This window comes from Astatotilapia calliptera, chromosome 12 (assembly GCF_964374335.1).
Source record: "Astatotilapia calliptera chromosome 12, fAstCal68.1, whole genome shotgun sequence".
NCBI classification, from domain to species: Eukaryota; Metazoa; Chordata; class Actinopteri; order Cichliformes; family Cichlidae; genus Astatotilapia; species Astatotilapia calliptera.
In genome coordinates, this window is record NC_137433.1 from 18,739,282 (window position 1) to 18,760,234 (window position 20,953).

A 20,953-nucleotide genomic window follows, 5' to 3' on the forward strand; every position below is an offset into this window, starting at 1 on the left:
GGAAGTAACTCTCTCATGGACTCATGTGCTGGTGGCAGTAGGTGGAAATCTATGCAAGTAGGAAGAAAAGTTGTTTTGATTTTTCTTCTTTTTTTTTTTGTTTGTTGTTTTTTTTTTCCTTGCATGCATTCTCATGTGAGCGGGAAAAGGCCAGTGGTTCAGCTCTTGTCAGTTCGATATGATACATCGCCAAGGCCAGATTGAAACTACGCAAAAGAAATAGCAAAGTTTTACATCTCACGCCTTTGCCAAAAAAGACAGCATGCTAAACCTCTGTGCCCCTTTTGTTCTCTTGACTCATCCTCCTCAGATAGAGCAAGAGTGCCTGATTCACTGTAGGTCTATTGGAAGTCAGATCTCCTGCATCGCCTAGCGTGATTTGTTTGGTGTGATTTCCTGAAGACTGTCAAAGATGTGAGAGATGCTTTCAAATTCAGAATTCCAGATTTCCACTCCAGGGGCCAAGTGAGGATTCAGAGAGAGAAAAAGGAGAGCCAGCAAATGTTGACACACTTACAGTAGCTGCCTCGCCACGAGACGCCTCAGGAATCAAACAGTTATCACACAACACACAAAAGAAGCCCTCTAAGTTCACTAAAACCACACTCAAAACAGGCCTTTGTTGTGCTGACATGAGAGATGACTGGATTTTTATTTGTTTTCTAAGCAGGCAGATCGCTCCTTGTCACTTCTGCTGCTGGTTGTGATGGAGTAGCTAGCACTCGTATCTCTTCTGTGAGTGAGTACTGACAGAGACAAACAAATGAGAGGAAGAAGTTCACCGAGATTAACTTATCTTAGCATCTATCTTCCTCCTTTCTCCTGCTCAGTCGCTCTTTCTTTTTTCTTGACTAACACCCACTCTCACACACCCACACATGCACACACACACACACACACAGACTCATTCCCCTCTTTCCCCACCCACACACACACACACACACACTATACAACATATACAGAGAAGCGCACACTCTCACACACTTGATCAGCATCAAATACAAGGTGTGCTAAAGTAAATTTAATTACGTCTGTCTGATATGGAGCTTCAGATGAAAGTAGGAGAGCGCAGTGTGAAGCGATGACTGCACAGACAGGAGCAGGCCCGTGATATTCCTCCCGTAGACTAATCTCCCTTTATTAAAGCCAGGAGGAGAGAGGCAAGGGGGAGAGGGGGGGGCATGTGGTGGAGAGGAGAAGGAGGAGGAGGAGGAGGTGGTGTCTTTGATGAGATCTCTCTAACTGTCAGCTACTGTACTTTTCTTCTCTGCCGCTCGGTCTTTGTCTCTCTCACTTTTGCGAGGCAAATGAACACAGCACCTATCGTTACATGCCCACTTGCTCAAGCAAACATACCCTCGTGCTATCACACACAGTAATGCGCTCTGAAACTTATCCCTGTTGTTAAGGTTGTCAACAATATCTAAAAAAGGACAGAGACAGCTACAGATACAGCCCCCCCCCCCCCCCCCGCGCCAACCACCACCTCTCGTTTTCTTATTTATCCCAATGCTCTCTTTGTCTGTCTCTCTCCTCCAGTGAGAGGGAGTGGTGATCGAGTGGAGAGTGTGCGTGCGCTTTTTTCCCCTTCTTCTTTCAGCGTGCTATTTTCTGTCCACTCTAATGGGGGCAGGTGGCCATCAGGTGGCCAGAACAGAAACTGCCACATTTAATAGCACATACACCACACTCGTAAACTTGTGCACCTCGGCTGTATTTTAATTCTATTTCACGGCCCGCTGATAATTATGGTTGTAAAATATGTTTTACTTTTATGACTGTTCCCTTTTCTGTGCAATTATGAGGTTTTAAGGTCCCCCCTTGATTTGTCATTCTGTTATGTCTTGTTATTGAATGTGATTGAATCATTTGTGCCTTTTTTTTCTGTGTTTAGCGGCATGTTTACTTGTTCATAAAAATAGGCCGTGTGTCCTCACCCCATACCATCTTGTTAGAGTTCATACCGTGAGCGTTTTTTTTTGTTAAAGCTTTTTTAAAAATTAAGATAATTTGTAGCAAAGATCTCATTACCCTACGCAGTAAGCCAGATTTGTTCTTTGTTTTTTAATTTGATATAAAACCACATCGGTTTAAGAACTTTTCAAAAGTGTTTCTTTTTTTTCAAGATGTCCTTTAATCAGACTTACATTCGAAAATGAACCTCCTCACACTTCATTACCATTATGTCCCTCCGAAGCTGTTCACCTGGGTTTCTCTTCCCTACCCCAAAGCCCTTCAACTATGTTGTGCAACTGCTCTGTTTGCAGACATTGAGAAAGAAGGGCCTAAACGGCTGTGACAGCCCAGATCCCGACGCAGATGACTCGGTTGGCCACAGCCCCGAGTCTGAGGACAAGTACAGGAAAATAAACGAGGACATTGATCTGATGATCAGCAGACAGAGACTGTGTGTAAGTACTTCTTGTTAAACCCAGAGCCTTCTTCTCACCTTTTCTTTCCTCTCTCTCCCTCCCCCCACATGCTTTCTGTTGCTTCATCCCTGTCATCGTCATCTGTTCCTACCGTCCATCTCTCCGTCCCTTCATGTGTGTGTCTCCCCTCCATCCTTCTCTGTGGTTGTGGGACCTGGCAGGCATTGAGCAAGAAGGAGAACAAAGGTGGCGAGAGCCCGGAGCTCGAGTCTGCGCTCATCCTCACCCCGCACACTGAGGAGAAATACAAACAGATTAACGAAGAGTTTGATCACATGATTAAAACTCATAAGATACCTGTAAGTACTGGGTTATAATCAGCAGGCTGACAAAATGCTGACTGGCAAGTAACTGTTGCGCTAACCCAGCTAACCACCATTGTTTGGAAGCAGACTAATTACACAAAGTGAGAGTGAGAGTAAGATCGGGGTAAAATTGCACTCTGCAAAATTACAGATCTTTGAATTTTCCTGTTTACAGTAGAGGAATGGTCCTTTAATTTGACATGTCTGCAACCATAACTAGTAGGCACGTATGCTGATTTAACAGCATAGTTTCTTTTATGACAAATTTTAACCTCACCCGGTTCCCACCTTGAACCCGCTCTACCCATAATGCCTTGCCTGGCTCTCAGGAGAGGTGTGGTCTGCATGCGCTTTTCCTTTTCCTGCACCAAAACCCAGTGGTCTGTGACCTGCAACAACAGGGACAGACAGTGTTGGCAGTGAAACAGCTGCAGGCATTCGAACACTCTTAATAAGCCCGTCTTCCTAACTCAAAAAACTTGCTTATCTCTCCTCAGGCAAACGCCTTTGTAGCTTTGTATATGCCTAGATGTGTTATCTGCTGGATTTATATTATGTAGTGTCAACTTTACAGAAGACTTTAACCTATAGCTAGTTGCCAGGAACTACAAAATTGAGGCCTTCTTTCTATGTAAACTGAGCTTGCCACTCATTCAGAGAGCACATTATAGAATGGTTAGCGCTTCGGCCATACGGAGCAAAGAGATAATTCCACAGTAAATCACTCAGAGAAGAAGAGTAGTGTCTGAGCCGCATGGAGTAGGAGGAGATGTGGTTAGAAGCGAGGCAGTGGTTGGTGAGCTGGGGTGGTGCGTCGGGGTGAGGTGGGGTGTGTTTGGGATCGGAGAATGGGTGGGGTTGAGTGGTGGTGGGGGAGATGGAGGGGGTGGGGTGGGGTTCTGCAAACAACAAGTGGCAGTTCAGTGTGTGGTCAGAGTGGCTGCCAAGCACTGGGCCTCTGGATTGCAGGGGACTGTTGAGGGGACTGCGGGGAGAGGCAAAGGAGGAAGATGAGTGAAAACAGGAAGGATGGCACCAGTTAAAGGACAGCTCAGAAACGGGGCCCTTACACCCAGCAGTAGAGTGTGTGTGTGTGTGTGTGTGTGTGTGTGTACACATGCAGAAATGTGCACGTACGACGACAGCTCACGCATTTTTAAATAATAGTTCACCGGGACCAATTAGGTCAAAAAAGTCCACCAAAGAGTCAGAGATGGAAGAAGTAATAGGGTGGGTGGGAATAAAAAAAACAGAACCAGAGACAGACCCTCAAAAAAAATAGCATACATAGGTTTTGGCTAGCCACTCCCGTGCAAAGTCGCAGTTAAAGCGAAACGTGGAGAGGCCCATAATGAAATATGGTTAGAGTAATCATCTTTGTACATTGAAATAATATTTGGCCTGCTAACAGAACATTAGCAGAGGGGAGAAAATTAAAGAAGCTGAGGCACATCGCCCACTTCCACATGAGCCAGGCTGATGATCTCCCTGATGCACTCCCTCCATGGCTCTGAGACACATGGCAGTAATTTAGGGCGCTATTTTCTACTTCCTAAAACTAACAATGCAGGATCAACCACTTCCAGGGCACTCCCAAGGTTAAACCCTTATGCCAAGTGACACAATAAAAATGACAAACTAGATGCCGGAGGCTTTTCATGTTCCTGGTGAGACTATTGACTGATCTGAGTGCGTCACTTAAAACACTTTACATAAGCTCCATATGATCTGAAAATAAGTGATCCCCCATTGTGTTCTCTTGTGCCGTTTTACTTTTGCAAGATATTCTGCAGGCTTGTTAGTGAGGTGAAGATAGACTGAATTATCTTAAGCGCTGGGACAGTGGAAAACGATTGGCTTTGTTCCCTGTGAACCACAGCCTTCCATTTTTTTATGTATGACTGTAATGACTTCAGCATAATATTTCCTTTGGTCAGCCTTTTGACTTTTACAATGGCAAATGTTACAAGATGTCAGGGCCAGCACTTGACTCCTGCGTAAAGACATTAGTAGCCTCCAAAGTAACTCGATCACACTGAAATGAAAAAGTACCGCCAGTCCATTTATATTATCACTGAGGCAATTTGAGTAACTCTGAAAGGAGTTTTCCTTTTGTCTTTCATGCAATGCTGCTTTTGCCCAACTCTGCTATCTTGTATTTTTATTCTTGCTGTAAGGAGTTCAGTTCATCTGTCCATTAGTCCTATTGAACTTCACTCTTTAAGTTTCTTTGTGTTCCTGGACTATTTCTGACCTGTCATGCTTTTTTCCTCTCTCTTTCTTTCTGTTTGTCTCATACTTCGCAAACCTTGTTTTATAACAATTCAAGCATCAGAATCATTGCAATCTTTAGTCTAATCACACCCATGTTTATGTCTCTCTATCGTCTCAGCAGGCCGTGCCCCCATCGAACTACGACATGCCCGTGTCCATTCCTGTTAGCAACCAGAACAATCTCATTTACAGCCATCCCGGTGGATCCCTAGGCAACCACAATCTGTTGCCACTGGCACACCACGGCCTACAGAGAAACAGCATGTCTCCTGGAGTTACACACAGACCCCCCAGTGCAGGTAATACAGGTCGGGTCTCGCACGCACTCATGCACCCATGTACATGCTGTTATCCCATCTGTCTATCTTCTCAACTGTGTGTACCTGTCTGTCATGATAATAGAGGCGCACATAGAAATGTGCAATTTATTTTATGACAGCTACCCACAATTTTCCACCTAAAGGCAGTTAATGAATCCTAAGTCGTCCCCTCCCACATATATTCACATATTGCCTGCTCAGTATTCTGTTCAAAGTGAGCTGATGATTTAATGCAATATAAAATCCCAAGCCACAGGCCTGCTGATTTAGTGTTCTGTTGTACACACAGGACGTCTGGCCTTATATATAGGCACCGGGTTGCTGGTGACATAAGCAAATTGGGCCTGTTGGTTTGTTATTGTTGTCCAAAGTCCTTTTTTTGTCCCTTTGGTCTGAAGGCTGCTGCCCACACCCTCACCCTGTCATTACAACTGGATGCTAGAAATGCCAGCGCAAACTAAATATGAGTTTTGGCGCTTGCAGCATCCATGCCAAACCGCACACGCTCTGGACCCTCCCACTCATCCACCTCTTATGCCTTAAAAATAATAATGTGTCATTTTTCTTGGACGGCAGCTTAATGCATCCGCTCGTAGTGTCCAGTTGCTAAGCGTGTTCAAGTTGGAGTGGGAAGCTGCGCCGCTTCTGGTGTCAGTGCACATATGACGGCCTGACACGCGCGCGCACACACACACACACACACAGCACATTGTGATTAAACCGAGCGAGAGACAGAAGGTGCAGTGGAGCCAGTGTGGGTGTCTATCCTCTAATGGGTTTCTCTCGTTTTGCTGCGCTCTCTATTTCATCTTACAGGTGGCCTCATGGGTGCCGACCTTACCACTGGCGCAGGCACCAGTGCTGGTAAGAAAGCCCTCCTCTTCTCACACACAGATGTCTGCTAACATGCACACACACATACACCCACTCACACACATACATGGCACCCACTCACCCACTTGGGGCCATAAAATGCATGACTAACACTAACCCAAACCCAAGTGGAGATTTTGTCCATGATGTGTTGAAGTTAGTGGTCGTGGAGTTCATCTGGGAATGTTTGCTCAGTGCCTGGGCTGTGACACATCCTGCCTGTGTTCATCTATAAAATGGTAGAGCAAGTGGGGGGAAGAGAAGTAAAATGGCATTATATCCTGAGGCAGCAGATATAACAGAGATATTGCTAGATTCTTTAATGTACACATACAAATTTGTCTTGTTGTTCCTGTCACCTCTCGGATTTCTGTCTAGAACCAAATTAATTCAGTGTTTAGAGAGTCTCACGGTGGGATAATGATCCTGCCGGTAGCTCAGCAACACACATTTGGGAAACACGTGTAAAACATCTTATGTGTTAACTTCTGTTTGTACATGGGTTTGTCCCCGAGGACATGTGAGGCCCGCGTTTATAACAAAGAGACTCCCTTTTAAAGGGTTGAATTTTTACGACTTCAGCGTACGGTGCAGAGTGTAAAAAAGAGAGAATTGGGGGCGTCAGTGGGTCACAGCTGGGCAGCCTTGTCTGGCCCCCGAGGCTCTATCACAAGGGGTCAGTGCCTGGTTTCTCTGTCTGGACAGTCATCGCACACACAAACACATACGCGCGCACAACAGGCCCATTTGTTGTGGCGTGTGTTCCATTGACTGCGTTTTGCAGTGCATCCTTCAAAAGTAGCCTTTGTGTCACTGCGCTGAAGGAACAGAGGCACTCTGTGAGCGCTGCGCGTCGCTCAGCAGCGGCGAAAAACACAACGTGGAGAGAGAGTCATGTGGGAGCTGAAAGATTCCATTCAGTGCTCTCTTAAATCTCATCTGGGGTGGAGTGGGGGGGGGGGCACAGTGATGAATATCCACCAATGGTGGAAGCATGTGTGTAAAGGAGAAACAGAGGGGGGAACACAGATGGAAGTGTTCTGCGAACTCGGTCAGCCATTTTAATGATGTTCCTCTAAAATCATCAGTATGAAGTGGCACAGCCACTGTGGCACCTCGAGGACTGTTTTAACACTCCTCTTCTCCCCAGTGTAAGTTTTGATAAGATGATTGTACGAGTGGCCATCTGCCCCGTGTATGTGTCATCAGTCATGTGCCCTAAGTAACATAAGAGGAGCCTTAAGACACACAGAAACACACAACTTCTTTTGTGCTTCTATGAAAGAAATAAAAGAAATACCTCGGCTGTTTCTCTCAGTGCACAAAGATATGCTGCGTTGAGTCATATCTGTACATAATCCAGTGGATTATGCCTGTATATTCAACTGAAACAGATCTGCAAATCAGCCACATGAAACCCAGATGTGGGGGGTATATTCAAATCACAAAAGTTCCCCTGGTGATTCTAGTCCAGTGTAAATAGGACATGTTACTGAAGGGCTGAGTCATCGTAGCTTTCCTATGGAAAGTTTTCATGCCTACATCTAAGCATATGTTTTGATCTGTCAATTTGCATGATGAGAGACAGAACGTGAGTTGAAAGAAAAAAAGAGCACTCAGGAAAGAAGTCCGGATGGAGGCCTCGGCTTGTGAAAACCTTTCCACCAGAATGCGTGCAATTAAGCAAGTGTCATCTGTCCACACGCTTCTCACCAAAGCACAGCGAGGAATTAACAAGACTCTCCTCTCACCTCTCACTCCGCTCGTGCCTCGATTCCTCCTTTAAATGAGTTGCATAGAAGGTACATCTCGAGGACATCTCTGATCGCATTCGTTCAAGTTTTTTTAATAAAAAGGGAACACACACACACGCGCTCACATATAGTAACTGACAAAAGGTCAAGCTGATGAGTGTCTGCTTCAGTTTTGGCAGCATCCTACACCAACTGAACAAGTGTGACACCTTTGTTCAGTTGGAGAATTCAGGGTTGAATGCGCGTTTGGCCAAACCGCAACGGAAGAGTGTGTGTATGGGGAATAGAATGGAGCGCGCCTGTTAGACCACAACAGGACATCAGAAATTTGTTCAGTAACAGTAAAATCTACATGAGTTTAACCACACCTCTCCTTTGTGTGTGCGCTTTGTGTGTGTGTAAGATGGAAAAACACAGAGAGAACACTCTGATGGGGGGATGGATGGGGGGGAGTCTTGTCTGTCACATGTATCTCGAAGTACCCTAGCTAACCATGGAGCCAGATTGTAATCATTCAGCTCTGACCTTAGCTATCCCCCCCAACCACACACACACACACACAACTCAGCAATAGCAAAAAAAACCAACTTATTTATCTGAATCTGAGATCAGATATTGTTCTCCCTACATCGAGTTTAACGCAACAGCCAAAAAGACTCCCTGCTGGGCCGTGTTTAATTTTGGTACTTCCTCTAAACAGTTGACGCCAGCCTGCGCCGCACTTCGACTGCGCAAAATAGTAATAGAGGAGGAGAGTGGAAATGAACTCTGGTTATCATCTGTCTCTTTTGAATGCGTGCGCCCTAAAATCAGGTTGATCACGCTGCAGAATAGAACGATTTGAGTCACAGTTCTCGCTTCATTAGCTTAATTGGCTTGTGATTCTACTTTTGAAGTGCTAAAGGACTGGCCTGTGCCACTCATGATTAAAGTCATCCAGCATATAATTGACTGGACTGCAGCCATCTCCACAGGGTAGCAATACACAGATGTCTGAGTGACTGTCACCAAGATGAAGTCCGTGTCATCTTGACCAAAGTGTGTATTAATGTCTCTCCATTGCTCACTGTCTTTTTGATTCATCTGTACAGAAACAGTGATGTACTTCCTGCTGGGTTATTTACTAAAGTATGTGTATGTGTGCTGGGAGGGTGTGTGTTATGTGTGTGTGAGATCTCATTCATCTGTCTCCACATGCACCCACTCGATCTCACAAAGGGCCAGCCATGAGAATGAGAGAGCGGGAAAACTGAAGAGGCAGCTGCCTCTTTGCTAATGTGAGACTGACATTGGAACTAAGAGGGTCCAATACAAAACACACATGTGCATCCATATACGCCTGGCTCGTGCAGAAGCAACGTTTCTCACAGAGCCTCAAGTCATACGGCGCCTATAGCGTGAAACATTGCATACAGCAAAACATACAGTGACACGCAAAGTCTGCGCTAATATCAGGCATCACGCGTCGGCACACACATCAGCGGCAACAGTAACACAACACTATTTTTCTCGTTTTCTGTCAGGCGGCCTCATTTTCTCTCGCTGCTAGCGGTCGTTTACTCTTCAGATTGTTCAAATTGAGCTTTTGAGACTTTTCATTTCAAAACAACAAAAACCTCGCTCTCAAATTAAACAAAGATCAGCAGGGGAAATTGCCCAGGAAGACATCTGTGACTCATTTTCCCCTGGAGTATATGATTAGGAAATTCATTTATGTCTAACGTATAATTCCTGCCCGTCTTTCAAGTGGGAACGTCCACACAGTGCCCTGTGTTCTACCCCTAGGAAGAGGGAAGGAATGGAAGGGGGAAAAAGCAGTCTGTGGGATTGGGTTAGAAACAAAGACCATGTTGCTTGCAATAAGTCTCCACTTTCAATTTTTTAATGATGTTGCTAGGACTACCTTTCTTCTTTTTTTCTTTTTTTTTGAGGGAGAAACTGGTGCTGTATGCTTGACCTTCCATGCTTAGAGGAATCCAGGTCTAGTGACAAGAGAAAGGCACGACTTTTGTCTAGAAGAGCCTCAGAACTGTGTTTAACTACGATTTACCCAATCCCTCTGTGGTCTCGCTACCCAAAATTAGATGTTTCGGTAAGATTCGCTGGCTGAAACGGGAACAATATAGCCTTCAGTGACGGTAGCAGAGTTTTAGGGTGAGGTGCTGTCGTGTGGGCACTAAAAACTGGTAATGAAGACGAAAACTGCACATCTGCTCCGCCAGCAGTGTGCACCGCTTCCATGAAGCACCATTTACAAGTCTTCTCTTCAGGACGGTGCGCTAATAAATTTCCTACCACAGGAAGTGAAGATGAGGCAGAAACACTGAAAGGGAGTACAAGGTGAAAATGGATTCCTGTAGTTCATAATTAGGTCACACCGTCACGGACAGCAGGAGTTTTGAGATTCATTAAACTTTTGACACAGGTTTAATAACATGTAAGTGCGCCTTCCTAGAAATACCAAAGGAGAACACTGGTGTATTAAATGTTTCTCTGCCTTTTTCCTGTGCTCTCTCTTAGGAAATGGATATGGGAACCACCGCAACTCGCCTGGTCTGCTGGTTTCTCCAGGTGGCATGAACAAGAACATGCAGACTAAGTCTCCCCCACCCATGAACCTGGGCATGAACAACCGCAAACCTGACCTACGTGTGCTCATCCCCCCTGGTGCCAAGAACAACATGCCGTCCATTGTGAGTAGCGGTTGCATCCCTCTCTCAACCTGCTTCCTTTCCTCATCCACTTTCCCTCCTGCATATCCTGCTACCTTTCTAGGGGTGGGGGGTGGGGGGTATCCTGTCAGGTTTGGCTGTTATTGTTTATTTCCTTTCATGTCCTCTCTGCTGCTTTCATCCTATCGTATCAGACTTGGGTTGATGAGGTTATGCTTGTGATAAGTGTGACTTACGGTACACGTTTCTCTGATTAGTCTTGGCAGCTTGTTAAACCAAAGCCTTTCTTTAAAATGTACTTTTGGCCCAAGGCTGATATTCTGGCAGTTACGGTGTATCACTTCTGCTGTGTCTGTTTGTGTATGCTGATGCTTCTTCCAAAGGTCCCCCTTATTTCTTTTTCTTCCCTCCTATAAATGAGTGTGTTACGTTAGTAGAGTTACAATAGCTGTTAGCATCCTCTTTTCACATTAGCTCTGCTTCCGTTGGCTCAATTCCAATGCAGCTCCATCCCTAGATCCACGCCTAGCCACCACCACTTGTGTGTGCTCACCTACACTCACTAATTTGAATGTATTACCCTCCCCTTTCAATGCCATCAGTCTGAGGATGTCGATCTGCTATTGGTAAGTCAGACTGCAACTCAAAATCAGAGATTAAAAAAAAAAAAAAGAACAACCCTGAAACAGTCGAAACATTCTGAAGCTGTCGAGTTTTCCAGTAAAGAAAAAAACCTCTAAGAAGCATAATGATCCTAGAGCGATGCAGTCCCCTGATACTAACCTCTTAATTTGAATCCAGTTTTGCTTTGACTAAAGGGCTTATTACTGCAAGAAAAGCCATCCTGACTGCAGAGAAACTTTCACCTTTATTGCTGCTGACTCTGCTGAAGGCCTCAGTGTCGCCTCATGCGATGTTTTATGAGGGCACATGGTGCCATCCAGTGGTGTGCCAGAGTAAAAGCAACCTGGCCTTTTTATTTGTGTGTGTGCGTGTGTGTGTGTGTGTGTGTGTGTGTATCCATTCCTCCCTTTCTTCCTCATATTTTTTCACCTGCATGGAGAATTGTGTGTTGCACATGTGCAACTCACAGGACTGCTCAGAGTGTAGAAATGAAAGGCAACAAAAGAGTACACTTTCATGTTGCATCAAACCTCCATGATTTTCTGACAAACCCTCCCCTCTGCCTCACTAAAGTGCCTTTCCTTTGCCTTTGCTACCCCGCGTTGCCGTGGAAACCGGCGGTGTTACTATAGCGACAGTAGGCCCTCGGAAAAAGGGTGGTAAATGATAGGGTTGGCAGGGTTCAGCCTTGCCGCATGTCAAGTGATTAATTTCTCCAGAAGTTGGCATCACATTCATTCTTTCAGCATCTGTTGAGTGAAAGAAAGAAATGAAAGAAGGAAAAAAAAACTTTCTCGGTTTATTACTTTTTTTGTTTGTTTTGTCTGGAAGTAGATTTTATGTTCTCAAGCCTCTCCCATCTTCCCCTTTTTTCTCTCTGTCTTCTCTTCCTCTGCCACAGAACCAGAGAATAAACAACTCTCAGTCTGCTCAGTCACTGGCCACCCCAGTGGTATCAGTAGCAACTCCTACTCTACCAGGACAAGGCATGGGCGGTTACCCATCTGCCATTTCTACTTCTTATGGTACCGGTACGTTGCCCAGTGTGTCTGTAAACATAGAGTTATTTTGTGCAGTGTGTATAGTTTTGCATTACACGCAAAATGACCCATCAAATCCAAATTTATTTTTAAACTCTGTATTGTGTATACCAAGCTTTTCTTTTCTGTGTGCAAATGGGTGTTATACAGCAATCTAACAGCAGAGGGTGATATTGTCCCACCCAGTGACTTGAACACGTTCATGTCACAGCAGGATTTACCAGAGCTCCAACTTTGTCTTTTTTTCACTTCATTGAACAAACTATAATGTGAATCTTCCTCTTCTTTTTCATATGTGTTTGCACACAGAGTACTCCCTGAATAGCACAGACCTCTCCTCCCTGTCTGGCTTCAACAGTGGCAGCTCTCTACACCTTGGTTCAATGAGTGGGTGGCAACAGCAACACCTTCAGAACATGCAGCATTCAGCGCTGGGCCAGCTAGGGTGAGTGCACAGAGCTTACTCTGAGGTGTTGTTGGGAAGTGCATGAAGTAACACATGAATTACTCCCAGAGATTTTTTATTTTTTGAAATGCCACACTCATAAATCTACTTTACTGTTCTCAATCTTCACTTGCAAGATCGAACACAAGTGACACCTCACTTTTTTTTTTCACGAGTGTGTATGTATGCATGCTGGCATGTGTGTATGTGTGCGTGTTACGAGCTGACTTTTAAAATCACTTTGTTTCTTGCTCTGTAACTCTGTAACCCCTTTGCGTTTCCTTTCCTTCCAACAGAAATTGTTCTAGCTCTCACTTATGTCAGGGTTCAAATCTGTCCCTGCCCTCTGCTCAAAGCCTCCACATCAAGTCCGAACCTGTTTCTCCTCCTAGAGATCGCACCAGCAGCACACCGGGGGGCTACGGTGGCGGGGTGCCACCTCCCCAGAACCCCTCGTCCCGCCAGGACTCGGGACGCTCCCCTGTTGATAGCCTGAGCAGTTGTAGCAGCTCCCATGAGGGCAGCGACCGCGATGAGCACAGGAATGAGTTCCACTCACCTCTGGGACTGGCCCGGCCCGCCCTGGATGAGCGTGAGAGCCCCTCCATCAAACGGGTACGCCTGTCAGAAGGATGGGCGACATGATTGCACTGTCCACTCCTCTGCAGTGCCCCAAGTTGCCCCGAGCTCCCGACAATGCAGCATTACGATGCCCCACAGTCAGCTCCCTCTTCTTCCTCCTCGCACTCGATCTCATGAGTCACTCACCGCCCAACCCCATGGCCTCTCTCCTTTTTTCTCTTTATTGAAGGAAAGCAAAGGGACAACCCTTTCCAAAAATCTGTTTGTAATTTCTTTTCCTTATTTTTTGTTCCTTGTTTTGATTTTGCTGAGTGTGCGTGTGTGTGCGTGTTATACATATTGACATTATATAAAGCAGTTGGGTGTTGTAATGGGGGCTTGGGAGGGTAGTTGTTGTATGGGATGGGATCTGGGGGTATTTTTGTTGGGGAACTATGCATAAATTGTATTGTGGAAAAAAAAAAGAATCATGTATGCATATATCTTAACACGTGTAACACGTGTCTACAGATGTGCATATCAACAAATACAAAAAAAAGGTCAGGTACTCTGTTTCATAAAACGTACTTACAATTTGCCCCAGTGCTATATCAGTGAATAGAGACAAAAAAAACAACAAAAAAACAACAAAAAAAACAAGATGAGCGTGATTGTGTCCAGTGAAAAACACCTTAGCACTTGAGTTGGACAAACAATACATGTGTACAGTATCAGTTTCATTGCTATAGACCTTCTCTGCAGTTTTACCTTGCAAAAATGTGTGTTAACATTAGATGATGTCATGTTGCAGGTTCAACGTATTTATGTAAATAGCGGGTCAAAGGGGTAAAAGGGCCTGGGGTCAAAAGTCGCCAGACATTACAAGATTTATTTACTCACTAAATGAAAAAGCTATTATGCAACATTTGAAGGATTGTACAGGTAAATGAGAAAACCCGATGCTAGATGTGTGGAACCCTTGATCGTTTTCGTGCTCCCCTTAAAGAACGGAGTGAGGACCACTCTTTGATCTAAGAGCTATGTCGGCGTAATCAAGAAAATCTCTGGATCTAGTATTAACTATTCAGTATTGATAAACAAAAAAAAGAGAAAAAAACAATTGTACAATACACTTGCTTATATTTTCATATGAAAGGAATAAAATGCAAAGCATTTTTGTGGCTTTTTGTAGTTTCTATAAGCCAGAATGTGTTTTTTGATAGCTTTGCCAATAAGAGATGGATAGTTCACCCAGAGGGGAAATGACAGGGCTTCAAGCCCCAAGCCATGAAAAACAGACTGAGATCCAATGCTTTGCTGAACTGTTTAATCTTTGTAGAGGTTTGTTTTTAAACGTGTATTTCTTATTATATATAATAATGGTAATATTAAGAATCTTTTAAAAAAAATCTGTGAAATTAACATGCTTGTGTATAGCTTTCTAATATATAAATATATATAATAATGATTTTTTTTGTTGGTTTCTTAGTGAAGTTTCTATGTGCTGTTGCACATGTTGTCTGGTTTGTTTCATTTTAACTCTGAACAGGGCTGTTTGGGCGGGGTGTTTAGACTAACCTTAAAAACCAGCTGGAAAGCATTGCCAGGGTTGAAGCCTGAATGCTGAAAAACCTCATTTCTAGTGGAAAATGTCACGAGGCTGAATCTGGAGACCACACAGAAATAAATGTTGACACGTAATGTACATGATTGTCACACTGATGAGGAAATATGACAAAGCCGGAGTCTCCGAATACATTTTTATGCATCCGGATATTTCGTTAGGAGTCCAAATTATTATAATTTAATAATCGTAGTCATAAAACATAGATTTGACCTCATCGATTTTGAATACCACCTTCAATTTTCGACCCAGTCTACCTTGTGTTGGAGATGTCGCTCAGACGCAAACTGTAAAATCTTCCTTTGAATCGCATTAACGTAATGCGATTTATGCATCGTGATTAAGTACTCTTGTTTTCAAACCTAATTTAATTCTGTGTCGCTCCAGTCTCGAAAACAGGGTTCCACATCCTTTACCACACTGTCACAGACAGTTCAGCGTAAGACACAAAAAAGAACAAACTGATCATGCTGGTATGGGAGAAGCACAATTGTTTATTCTTGATGAATAGCTTTGATTTTCTCTTTTTTAAACAATGAGACTAGCCACATATCTCTCCGCCTCCCACACCCGTATCTGCTGTCACTTAAGTGTTATGATATTTCTATGTGCATATTTCATGCAGGATCACTAGGTTGTTACTGTATACAGTCTGTGTAGTCAAATGGGGCAGAGCCTCTATAACAGTGTTCTTCTTCTTCTTTTTTTTAAACTTCAATAGAAAAAAAAAAGGTTGGGAAAAAAATAAACATGATGTTTCAGGCAGCATAAGTGTGGAGAAACCAAAGCCAGTGGCATTTCTGTGTTGTAAAGTCAGCTTTTATTTTCACATTCATATATGGGGTTTTTTTTTTTTTTTGTTCTTTTGGTTTTGCAAGCATTGAAACAAGATAATAAAAGATTCTGCTTAAATTCACAACTGTTTTCACATTTCACTTTCAGTTAGTTATTGTAGCTTTAGCCATCAAACTGCATTGTCCATAGGAATCGTATTAATTTACCTGCTTTCTTCTTCATTTGTCTCCCTGTGCAGCGTATCGAAAAAGGTTACATGGGGGAAAAAAACAAAAAGGAAAGGAAAAACGCATTTTCTATTTACAATTTGTTACTTAACTCGGAATCATTCAGGCCCGTGTGAAAGCTGTACTTGTTTTTCACTTCATCAATCAACATTACACACTGCTTGCTCGCTGAATAAAATAATGCCAACATGTCCTGACAGTTAATTAGAGTGCTATAGTTTTGACAGTATTTTTAACCAAAGACATGGAGAAAGCTTGTCTTTATATCTTTGATGTTGTTTTTTCTTCTTCTTCTTTCTACGTTTGTTCAATTTGAAGCCAATTTTTTTCTTCATCTGTTGATCAGTTGTTCTTTGTCATTACTATATCAGACTAAATGTTGGTACCTCAAAATTGACCCAAGCAGTACCTCAGCTGATTTTTTGATAAGTCACTTAACGTGCAAAGGGGAGACCATTCACCTGTACAGCCATGTGTAATAACAATTGCTTAAGGTCCCAACATTCACATGCTACGGGATTCTTTGTTGCTCCTCTGTGTTTGTGGTTTATTTAAGTTGTACTCAAAAGCTGAAATTAAAAAAAAAAAAAGAGTAATATGTTAAAATACTTAAAAAGTCAGTCTGTAGTATCAATGTAGCTTGTATAAACCTGATGATGGGGGCGGACGTTTGTAACTAAGGTTTTTTGGAATGCAGGAGCGGCTTTCAGCGGCATAAGCTGGCCTTTGTCGCCACTTGAGACTAAGATGGTATTAAATTAAAATCACATCTCTGTAACTCAAGGGACTTGATTCAGCTGTATGTAGTGAAAACGTATGGGGATGAAATAAAAGTCTCCTCTGCAGGAGGGAAAGGCTATTTGTATTTTGCAGAGATTTCAGTAAAGTTACTGGCTTTCTTAGTTATCCTGATGTGACTTGGTGTGATTTCATTGTGTTTGACTTGTTTCTACATGCATCCCATACAGCGATTGCTTTCATACCATGCAGACTCAAAAAACATATCAACACAAAGAGCTTCCATGAGGAAATGAAGGGACATGGTGCCATAGCAACTTCACTCGCAGATCATTTGTCATCCACATTTTTTTCAATAGATGCATTTTTATATTTATAATGACAAATAAATAATAATTGTAAAAAAGCAACAGCAACATTTATTTAATATTTTAAACAGTTTTTTTAACAGTTGGCCTCACAATTACAGTTACATCGTCTTTCTGAGTAGTAAATCAAACTACATTTAAACATGAGAGCACAGAGATCCTAAACAATGCAATCACAGTCGTATGCTCCACACCACAAGAAACAAGGTAAAGGTTTAGGCCTACTCCTGTCCTACTCGATTTTTCTTCAATAAAAAAAAGTGGGAAAAAAGCAAAACAACTCAGAAGTCTGAATCAAAGAGAGAGTGGACAGCTTATTCTATAAAATACATGACAGTCTTTATTTTTTTCAGCTTTTCTTATAACAGTTATTTCGCAATGACTGACCCCCAAAATATAGCTTAACTTTATTGTAACAATTATTGGGTTGTGTTGTTATCAAAACGCAAAAAAGGAAGAAATTTTCCTGACTGTTCATGCATTTTTCTGCAGGCAGTACAGGTCTGTATAGCTTACCTGAAAGAATCACTTTTTTCGAATGGAAATGTAATAACATTAGTGAATACCCATATAGACAGGCACACACAGAAAGAGAGAAAAAACAAACGAATTACAGTTTTACAAAAATAAAAAATAAATCCATCGCGAGATTTCGAACATTTTGTAATGCCAAAGAAATCCTTTTGATAGCGTTTTTCTTTTCATTTTTTTCTTCTATATAAATCTCTCTTTTTTTTAGATATATATAATATATGTCTACCGTCTATATTTTCTAAAGGCCCCTTTTCTATCTTTTCTTGTTAGTCTGAAGTCATTGTTCCTTGAAGTTATCGCTTCTTAACGTTAGCGTTATTTATTTATTTACTTACTACATGCAGAAAAATTGTGAATCGATATGAATAAATATATTTTCCAGGAAGAGAAACGTTGCAGTGGGTTGCTGTGAACATAGGCCTGCCTGTAAGATGGTTTCAGAATTATCGAGAAACTAATTGCAATTAGGTTTCGTTTGCTTTTCTACCGTTTTGTAGTCTACAATTTGGCCGTCGTTTCTTTTGCTGAGAAATATGTTTTTGTTTTTTTCTTTAATAGGTAACAAGAAATGATACATAAACTTGTCACACGTCATCTATTAATTGCACGTATTTAAAGATGGCAAATCGAAGAAACAGATTCAACACGTTTTGGATATTATTTTATTTCACAAGTAATTGCTACATCAGCAACATGTCTACATGCATCACTTTAAATATGCTTTAAACAATTGTTCACGATCTAAAAGTAACGGAGTTACTCTTTTAAGATCATATATAACAATGAGGCTAATGCTTCGATGTATTCTACTGACTTCTTCACTTGTGCAGACTGGAGCAGGAGTGTGCAGATGCCGGCAAGTAACAGTTTTAATGTTTACAGCATCTTTATTGACACTGTTTCCTAAACGGTCTAAATGTTCACATTTTCTTTCGCCATTACATTAATACCAGACACACTGAAGTGATTTTGAAGAGTTTTCTACCAGTAACGTGTGAAAGAAGTTTTGTAAGGTCACTGCAGACCAAACATAATGAATTATCTATCAAAAATAATATACTGTGACAACAGGTTTCACAGTTTTCAAACTGATGCAATAAACCTGAATCTGCAAACGGGCTGCCACTTTTTTGATAAAAAACTATAGAAATGAAAAAAGGAAAAAAAAAAAACGAATTGTAAAAAAATCAGCGCCTTCAGGGTGAATAAATTAAAATAAATAAATTAAAATCAAGACAGCACTTGTACATTTACAGGGTGGGGAAAACAATATCTAAAATACATTCTTAGCTTAAAGCCCAGTTAGGGCTTCAGTTGCTGCTTTTGTAACATTAAAATGAAAGAGTTCTGAGGGCATGTGTGTTTCCAGCATCAGGCTTATTTTAAGATCATGAATGTACATTAAATTGCACGCATGACGTTGGATTGCGCAAGTTCAGTGTGGCGTTGGTAGGAACAGATACTCGTTCACCCTTGTAGGCTGCACACTCGTTCACCGTGAGTACTCAAACTAGAAATCACCACTAGATGTCACCGTTTAGCTGTTTAGTCGATGCCCTCACAACCTGGATCTTCCTCGCCGTCTTTCTCCAAAAGAAGCTGTAGACCAGACCCTGAATGGTCCCGTGTACTCCACCAGCTGCTTCATCCATTTTTCTTTGAGGTAAGTGTAAATACATAATACACTATTTATTATCATTTAATTCTAACAATTACTGCTTAATATCCGATTGTGAAAACAATGATAATGTGTACTCTGTTGCAAAGAAAAGAAAAAAAAACCCCAACAACTGTGACATAATAATAATAATAGTAATAATAATAATAATAATAATAATAATAATAATAATAATAATAATAATACAGTTTTTCTTATTACTTTAAGAGAAAAAAAGTTTTTATTTTTGAACACAGCTGCAAGAGAGACCTCGCACTTTTACAGTTTCAGGTATTCAGTTTAAAAAAAGCTTGGCTGGTTCTTTACCTTGGAGGTGTTTCATTACGCCAGTTTCTGAATACCGTTTTCATGTGCCAGACAAAGCGCCCCGGGTCCTCTTACAAACTGCATCGTAGGCTGACGTCTACCCTGGCCTCAAATTGGAAAATAGGCAATATTTTTTATTTTATTTTGTTTATTTATTTATTTTTGTCTTTTCGAAGATCAGTTAATGTTATCTGATCCAAACTGGTTTCGCTCATTGATTTGCTCCCTTTTAAACGAGGATTAAATTCAGCATGTTGAGAACCGAATCACTGCTTCATCTCTCAATAATATTTTTTTTTATTCCTAAAAACGACATGCCTTTCGATTTTCTGTGCCCCTACTTGAAATCACATTGTCTCATTTGCTGGGGATCTGTTGTCCTGATAAGACCCGAGATAAAGGCTGTATTATCCACGCAAACAAGTGATTTTACCATGAGGAACAGTGGGAATCCACCATGAAGGTGTCTCTTCTATATACAATTCAAATGAGGATGACGGAACAGCGAATTGATCTCCTCCCCAACTCCGATTACAGAACTGGAAAGTGTAAATGTAAGTTCGTGCCCAGAAACGTAGTGGTCTCCCAATTAAAACGTATAACATCATAAGCTCTTTCTTTTGCTTTGTCGAATTGCGCAGATCCATTTCTTTTTTTCTTTTTCCGTTTTGGTTACACTAAAAGGATAACAAGTAAAATAATAAAAGGTTACATTTGTTTAAAAAAAGAGAAAGCCTCCTTTCCAGACCCTTTAGTATAAAAACCTTTCTTCACATCGTCATCATTAAATCACAAAATAACTATTACCGCAAGAATCGTTCATTTTGTTCAAGCTATAGCACCAGAGTGAACACTAAACATTCTTAAAATTGACCACTAATCAATATGCTCAGTTATTTATCATTTCCAACGATAAAGGCCTACGCGTTACATTTTGTTTTTTGGTGATGGTGATGAATACGTGTGTGATGCAACAAAGGATGATGAATGGATTCCCAAATATTCTAATATTTTTTTTATAACAAGTAATGTTGGGCTGCTTTCTAGTTAGAAGCCACGCATAGGTGTGGTGACGGACTCTTGTGGCTTTGAATATCTTTACGTGAGCCAGCCTGACCATTGGTGTTGAGTCACGAGCAATTTAAGAATAAGGTTCAATGACAAGGGGAGTAGCCATAGGGGCTGCATCTGCTGTGGCTGCTAGAAGAAAGTTTGACCTCCCGGAAAACGTCCTAGCAACTTGATCGAAAAGTGACCTATAACCAAACACAAATTAACAGCAGCAGCAGCAGCAGCAACAGCAGCGCTGGATTATGATAACTTGGAGGTAAGTGGTCAGATTTTTCATTTAAGACCCGTGCGGAAACACAATGAATCATAAAA

General features: G+C 42.0%; 1 protein-coding gene across 16 annotated transcripts in view; it reads left to right on the forward strand.

Annotated features, from left to right (window-relative positions):
- The window catches only part of mef2cb (myocyte enhancer factor 2cb), a 66,257-nt gene extending 52,237 nt beyond the window's left edge, over positions 1-14,020 (forward strand). For 2 of the 16 annotated variants that reach the window (XM_080309122.1, XM_080309121.1), the window contains 8 exons: positions 2,268-2,411; positions 5,130-5,310; positions 6,148-6,195; positions 10,479-10,651; positions 11,233-11,256; positions 12,156-12,285; positions 12,604-12,739; positions 13,036-14,020. In XM_080309122.1, coding sequence (XP_080165248.1) covers positions 2,268-2,411; positions 5,130-5,310; positions 6,148-6,195; positions 10,479-10,651; positions 11,233-11,256; positions 12,156-12,285; positions 12,604-12,739; positions 13,036-13,384 — 1,185 coding nt within the window. In that variant the 3' untranslated portion in view covers positions 13,385-14,020. Of the gene's footprint in view, positions 1-2,267; positions 2,412-2,593; positions 2,732-5,129; positions 5,311-6,147; positions 6,196-10,478; positions 10,652-11,232; positions 11,257-12,155; positions 12,286-12,603; positions 12,740-13,035 lie in introns of all 16 variants that reach the window. The other 14 variants (XM_026186841.2, XM_080309126.1, XM_080309128.1 and 11 more) reach the window with 12 other exon arrangements.
- Positions 14,021-20,953: the final 6,933 nt, after the last annotated feature.